General features: G+C 39.6%; 2 protein-coding genes across 2 annotated transcripts; one reads left to right on the top strand and one right to left on the bottom strand.

Moving 5' to 3' along the window:
- Window positions 1–3,089, bottom strand: LOC114431781 (major histocompatibility complex class I-related gene protein-like). Its single transcript, XM_028399405.1, has 5 exons — window positions 3,074–3,089; window positions 874–1,152; window positions 408–704; window positions 206–316; window positions 1–56 (listed from the first exon to the last, which is right to left on the bottom strand). Exons 1-5 carry the CDS (start codon window positions 3,087–3,089, stop codon window positions 1–3), a joined length of 759 nt encoding a protein of 252 aa, XP_028255206.1.
- Window positions 3,090–3,553: 464 nt separating this feature from the next.
- LOC114426177 (major histocompatibility complex class I-related gene protein-like) lies at window positions 3,554–6,888 on the top strand. Its single transcript, XM_028393408.1, has 6 exons — window positions 3,554–3,626; window positions 4,043–4,309; window positions 5,057–5,335; window positions 6,108–6,404; window positions 6,501–6,614; window positions 6,788–6,888. Exons 1-6 carry the CDS (start codon window positions 3,578–3,580, stop codon window positions 6,850–6,852), a joined length of 1,071 nt encoding a protein of 356 aa, XP_028249209.1. The 5' UTR covers window positions 3,554–3,577; the 3' UTR covers window positions 6,853–6,888.
- Window positions 6,889–7,210: the final 322 nt, after the last annotated feature.

Below are 7,210 nucleotides of genomic sequence, written 5' to 3' on the forward strand. Positions count from 1 at the left end.
TCAGTTCATGTTTGAGCTGCTTGAGGTCTCTGAGAGCTCCATGCTGGCCTCAGCTTCTGTAAGAAAAACATGCAGGAAATATATTGATAACATGCACATTAAAGGAAACTTCAGTCAGAAACTAAAATATTATTTCAGACATGTTGTTAAAGTTTAGTCATGTTGAGACTCACTGCTGGAAGCATCAAAATAACACATAGCTCACCTCTCCTCTTTTGATGAACATGATATCCAATTGCAGTTGCCATGACAATGACAAGAACAACAACAACAACTGCAGAGACCACAGGGATGGTCACATGGTTAGGCTTCGGTTCTGAAAACAGAAGAATAAGAAAGAACTCTGTTTGTCTCTGTACATTATAATATTAAATAAGTGGAGGACAAAAAAATTGAAATAAATTTACTCCAGTTGGTTCTGATCCGTCTTTTGTCCAGCACAGTGATGATCCTGTCCTCAGCACCCTCAAACTGAAACACACAGTGGTACCTCCTCCAGTCTTCAACTGATGAAACAGTCAGATCAACACTCATCTGGAAGGTTCCCTCTTGGTTGGGGAGGATCTCTCCGTGCTCCACACCTTCATGAATCTCCTCTCCATCTTTGCTCCAGAACATCAGGGCTCTGTCAGGGTAGAAACCTGTAGCGTGGCAGCTGATTGCAGAGGAGGGAGTCTTCTGGAGGAGAGACACTGAGGGGGGATCTGGAGGGAGGAGATCAGGCAGAGATAATGGAGGTAGAGAGAGAGAAAAGAAACAAGAAGACATCACTAACTTTTACATAAAAATATAAATGCATTGTGTCAATGTAAGTTTCCACTGAGTTTATCTGGTTTCTGGACTCACACAGACCTAAACATCTACTTAACCAACCTGTTCTCATCAGAGAGCTTCTCCCATAGTCCAAACACATCTTCAGCCACTGTGGGCAAAAATTATTGACGAGGTCCTTAAGACACCCTATTAATGCAGTGTCTCTGTCCCAAACCTGTTTGGCGATGCTGGCTTGAGGACTCAGAGGAACCCATGTGAGTGTGTTCAGATCAAATACAAGGAAGTCTTCTCCATTATGACCATAAGATACAAATCCAAAAAACTGTCCTGTCGTTTCATCCACTTCACAGCCAGCTCGAAACTGTAAAACATGGACACCTGAGAGAGAGACAATCAAGAATGCATGATTATGTAGTGCCATGGCTGTGCAGTCAAAAAATGTGATTATAATAGAAGTCTATGGGACAAAAATGTCCACGAACAACACGCAAGGGAGAAAAAATGAAAATCCATAATTTATTGGCACCACCCCTTATGAAATTGATGATTAAAGGGTTAAATCCTGGGGGAAAATGATTCTTTCACTACTTTTTGATCAGAACTGAGGTTAATTAAAAGGTCTATGCAAAAAAATATGAAAAAAAAATATTTATCTGATATATTTTTAAAACCGTTAAAGTTAGAGGACGTTTTTGTCCCAAACAACATGAAAGGGGTTAAAATTTGCCCACAGTGTATTATTGACCTATGAAAATTCTAAAATCATATTAACAAAATGTATGTAAAATTAAGCTTATTCAGCAAAAATTATTCAATTTGCTCACATATTGACAAAGTTATGGCCAAATTAAAATTACTCTCAGAGGACAAAAATGTCCCGAACAGTGCATAAGGATTAAATAAGTCACATGACTTTACAGACATAGATCAAGGAACCAGGATATGATGCATCATATAATATGTTCAATCTATAATAACTAACAAAGAATTTCAGTTTGGTTAGATTTCATTATAAACACGTTCAAGAATAAATAAACATGATACTTTACGTTCACTTTGGATGGTTTCCAAAGTATTAATTCCAGTTTTGAAGAGAAGAGGCAGTTTCGGGAAGCACTCTTTCCGGGCTATCTCCAATAGTTGAAGATTGTTCTCGAATGCTTTTTCTGTCCAGTCCTGTTTTATTTGGAATATCTTCTTGCTTCCTTCACAGTAAATCACCTCGACATCATCAACTTTTGAAACAAACATATTCTCTGTCACATTCTGGAGTCCAGAGGACCCAGTGCTGTAAATCTTCAGAGTGTGTTTCACTGCAGGAGAAACATGGACGACGTCAATGAATAAATAAATACATATATGGTCATAAATATGATGCATTCAGTGTTGTCATTAACTTGTGGAGCAGAAACAAAGATGATAAAGAATGTGTTCTTACCTGCTGATGAAATGTGACAGAAGAGAAACAACAAGAAGAACAAACACATCTGATTCTTCATGGTTAAAAACAGATGTATAAAGTAACTGGTGGAGTTGATGTGTATGTGAACCACATGAGGATCAGAAATTATTAATGTGGGAGTGGCACAACAAAAGAGAGCCTACATGACGTTTTAATGAACTTCTCCTTATAAATATGTATAAATAAGCTCTTCTGGCATGGTGCAGACAAAATCACAGCAACAATCATGTGTGTGATTATTTTTATTTACTTGACAGAGATGTTTGTCATTAATCACAAATAAAAATTCTCAGGGATTCTGGACGCATGACAAAAGGTGTTGTGTTACAGTCATATGAGGACAGAACAGGAGGTAAAATAAGAACAGGTCGAGCCGGTTTTAGGTTTAGAAAAGAAAGACTTGTTTGTAACTTGATAGTTGAGGAGAAAAAGATAAACATTTAAATAAACTCAGACATGTTTCTTGTGTCAGATTGCGTATTTATAATTCCAGGGTCACAACATGGACTCTGCTGACCACCATGGACCCACTGAGTCACTTCACACCGGACATGAACTGTTTTCAGTTCTATTAGACGTCTTAGACCATTTCCGTGTGCATGTTGGACTCCAGCAGGGCCGCCCTTTGTCACTGATTCTGTTCATAATTTTTATTATTGTGGTGAAGAAGGAGCTCAGCTGAAAGGCAAAGCTCTTACCAGTCAATCTACGTTCCTACTCTCACCTATGGTCAGGTGAGGAGCTCGATTACCCGAGAGGAGTAGAGCCGCTGCTCCTCCACATCGAGAGGAGCCAGCTGAGGTGGCTCGGGCATCTATTTTGGATGGGCCCGGACACCTCCCTGCAGGGGCATGTCCCACCGGGAGGAGAGCCCAAGGGGAAACCCAGGACACGGTGGAGAGATTATGTCTCTTGCCTGGCCATTATAACCACTAAAAATCCAGAAAGCTGTCCTGTTGTTTCATCCAAATCACATCCAGCTCTACTCTGTAAAATGATGTTACCTGAGGGGGTTCTGGTAGTCTCTGCCTGTCTGTGTGGAGAATTAAAATAACTTTTTGTATATATGTACAGTATACAAGTTATATACATACCTATATATTATTATTATATATATTTTTTTTAAGAAAAAAAATCACACCCAGTATTTCTTAAAGGTGTGCTATAGAGGATCCTGCTTGTTGATGCAACATGGCATTTCTTCAGAACAGATTATTATCTGCTCAACGTGAACTGTAGATCACACCTACATAAGAGTGCTTTCAGTTTTAGGCAGTGTCATTACAAAGAGATCAGCTGCTTCTTTTTCCGTCGTGCAACTTTTTCAGTGTTAAAAATCAGATGTATTCATTCTTTCTGTTACTTCTCTTCTGTCACGTTTCATCCACAGGTAAGAGCACATGTGATATTAATCATCTCAACTTTGATATTTACTGTTTTTGTCAAAAGTTTGGACGCACCTTTTATGATTTCTACATTGTAGATTAACATTGAAGATATCAAAGTGTTAAAGGACACATTATGTAGTCAACAAAAAACTGTTAAAGAAGCCAGAGTATGTTTTAAATTTTAGATTTATTTTTACACTCTGTGAGTCAGCTGTATGAGGAAGTCACTCTGAATTGTTTTAAATGAAGAGGCGGGCGTTGTCAAGGGTTCATCCATGGTACACAGTTTTCATCCAAGGCACAAAGAACCATTGAATTACAAGCTGTGTCCAAATTTCAGGTCATTCCTTTCACTTTATCACAACTTTAAGTAAATTATATGGACTTATACTGAATTGTCGTCATGTTTCTCCTGCAGTGAAGCACTCACTGAAATATTACATCACCGCATGCTCTGGACTCCAGGACCTGTCAGAGTTTATAGTTGTTGGAAAGGTTGATGATGTCGAGGTGATTCACTGTGACAGCACCAACAAGATATTTGAACCGAAACAGGACTGGGGAGGACAATTATATGAGAATGATGGTGGTCTGTTTGAGGAATCCCGTCAGCACTGTTTTGTGACACAGCCTTACTTCTTCAAAGCTGCCATTAATAGTTTGAAACAAACCAACCAAAGTGAAGGTACAGTATGTCTGTGTGATGTGCACTAATGTACAGGAAAAATCAAGCTTCTCTACCTCTCAGATTTTCTGCTTACATACAGTGCTGCTTGGAAATTTGTGGACTTTCTAAAGTTATCTATATTTCTCCATAAATACGATTCTAAACATCAGTCAATTTTCATACAACTGAATCTAGAAAAAGAGAACCTAATCAAACAGATTTCACTTTGTAATTCATTTATTCAAGAATGATCCAATTATGTGAGTGGTAAAAAGTATGTGAACTTTTGCCAAGGTTGTCATCCTGGTTCAGACACAGCAGACCAGGCCCAAACTATGATAATACCACCACCATGTCCCACAGATGGGATAGGTTCATATACTGGACTGCAATGTGAATCTTCTTCCGAACATCAGGCTTTTCATTTAAACCAAATAAATCTATTCTGGTCTCATCTGTTCACTAAATAATTTCCCAGCAGTCCTCTGGTTTGTTCACATGATCTTTATCAAACTGCAGACAGGCAGCAGTGTTCTTTTTGGAGAGCAGTGACATCCTCCTTGTAGCTCTGCCATGCACACCATGGCTGTTCAGTGTTCTGACTCATGAATGTGAGAAAGGCCTTTAGCAGCTTAGGGGTTCCTTTGTAACCTCACAGCCTGTTGCATACCGGTAACTTGTTTTTGGAGTGATCTTTGTTGATGGACCCCTCCTAGGGAAGATAACAATGGTCTGTTTGTCTGTTTGGATTTGTTGTTGTTTCAGCTGTCCATGTTTTACAGGGTGTACTTGGCTGTGAGTTGGATGAAACCACAGCTAGGCTTTCTGGCTTTGTAGTATTTGGTTATAATGGAGAAGACTTCCTTGCATTTAATGTGATGACAATGATGTGGATTGCTCTAAAACCACAAGCTGCCGTTGCTAAACAGAGATGGGATGAAGAGACTGCTAGAATACAATACACCGAGCGCCTCATCAAACAGATCTGCCCAAAGTGGTTAAAGCTATATGTGGAATATGGGAAGAGCTCTCTGATGAGAACAGGTTGGTTCATTGTATTATTCGTCCAACATATGTTGTTAAAAAGAAAATAGAATCACCTCATCATCGCCTTTTTTCCACCACCTGGTAAAATTGCAATTTATATGCATGTCAGTCCAGACTCATATGTAGAAAAGAGTTTGAAGAAAACCTAAATCAAGACTTATGGAAAGGATTCACTGCTCCACCAGCAACAGAATATATAAATATTACAGTGGAGAGGATGTTCTCTGTACTGTATCAACATGGGAGAAGTCTTTTGTTTGACCACAGACAAAAACAGTTTTTGGTTCAATTCAATCAACTATAAGTGTTTTTCTAAAGCATCTTTAACAATAAAAATTCACTCTAGGTGCTTTACAGAAAACCAGAGCCTGACCACAAGCATGGAGGAAAATTCCCCCTGCATAAAGAAAGAATCCTTGAGCAGGACCTGACCCATAAGGAGAGACCATCTTGCTGCTGGTCAATGGGTACAGAGGGAAGAGAAGAGGCAAACAAAGCTGGCAGGGTCCAAAACCAAAAGACAACAAGGGGGTCAGGCAACAGGACAATTGGGAATAGGCTGACAACAAAACATTACATATGACCCTATAGCAGCATAGTTGTGTCAATGGCAAAGAATCACCCTAATATTGATGAATAACAGCAGTTATTGTAATCAATGTGATGCAAAAAACAATATATCAATCCAGCATCAGTGTTTTTTTCCATTTCATGTCTCTGTCTTTTTTCTCTCTACCTCCATTATCTCTGCCTGATCTCCTCCCTCCAGATCCTCCCTCAGTGTTTCTCCTCCAGAAGACTCCCTCCTCTGCAGTCAGCTGCCACGCTACAGGTTTCTACCCTGACAGAGCCCTGATGTTCTGGAGCAAAGATGGAGAGGAGATTCATGAAGGTGTGGAGCATGGAGAGATCCTCCCCAACCATGATGGAACCTTCCAGATGAGTGTTGATCTGAATGTTTCATCAGCTGAAGACTGGAGGAGGTACCACTGTGTGTTTCAGTTTGAGGGTGCTGAGGACAGGATCATTACTGAGCTGGACAAAAGACGGATCAGAACCAACTGGAGTAAATTTATTTCGTTTTTGTTTGCTTTTTGCATTTAATTGAAATTATAATGTTACATATATAAAATTTCTTTTGTCATTCTTCTCTTTTAAACAGTGGAGCCTGATAACTCCCTACCTGTCATCACTACAGTTGTTGTTGTTGTTGTTGCTCTCGTTGTTATGGCAACTGCAGGTGGATACATGGTTCATAGAAAGAGAAAGAGGAATGGTGAGCTATGTTTTTTTATGTTGTAAGTCTCACAGAGCCATAAAAACACTTTAATGGTGTGTCTACACATGACAGATATTCTGACACTTTGAAATAACACTTTAATGTCAGACTGAAGCTCTCCATTCATTTACATGTTATCAATATGTTTCCTGCATGTTTCCTCACCGAAGCTGAGGACAGCACTGAGCTCCCAGAGGCCACAAACCTGACAGCTGAAACAAACACAGCTCACTGAAGGAAACGAACTGGAGAAGACTCTGTTCAGCTCTGTAATGATTTCAGTGTTCAGGAAAGATGGAGAGGAGATTCATGAAGGTGTGGAGCATGGAGAGATCCTCCCCAACCATGATGGAACCTTGTGGTGATGGCCTGCACAGTGAACCTGCAGCGGATAAGTACAAGTGATGTGACACAAGCAAGCAGTGGTATCTAACCATAGATTGTTCCTTCTGTAGAATTACCGTAGCTCCTGTCTTTTATGTGCCAGTTGTTTCTACACACATGTTGAGGAGGTCCTGCTGAGAGGAAAAGTTCACATCCTGTTACCTCTCACATGGTAGATGTAATATTGGATAATTTTCTTGAATAAATAA

Source organism: Parambassis ranga, chromosome 2 (assembly GCF_900634625.1).
Source record: "Parambassis ranga chromosome 2, fParRan2.1, whole genome shotgun sequence".
Taxonomy (NCBI): Eukaryota; Metazoa; Chordata; class Actinopteri; family Ambassidae; genus Parambassis; species Parambassis ranga.

Excerpts from the sequence above, each read along its gene's own strand:
- LOC114426177 (XM_028393408.1), top strand. The coding sequence starts at position 3,578 with ATGTATTCATTCTTTCTGTTACTTCTCTTCTGTCACGTTTCATCCACA. Across the intron at positions 6,405-6,500 it reads ACGGATCAGAACCAACTGGA|TGGAGCCTGATAACTCCCTA; the intron begins GTAAATTTATTT and ends TCTTTTAAACAG. Across the intron at positions 6,615-6,787 it reads TAGAAAGAGAAAGAGGAATG|CTGAGGACAGCACTGAGCTC; the intron begins GTGAGCTATGTT and ends TCCTCACCGAAG.
- LOC114431781 (XM_028399405.1), bottom strand. Across the intron at positions 317-407 it reads ACGGATCAGAACCAACTGGA|AACCGAAGCCTAACCATGTG; the intron begins GTAAATTTATTT and ends TTCTGTTTTCAG. Across the intron at positions 57-205 it reads TGTTCATCAAAAGAGGAGAG|AAGCTGAGGCCAGCATGGAG; the intron begins GTGAGCTATGTG and ends TTTTTCTTACAG.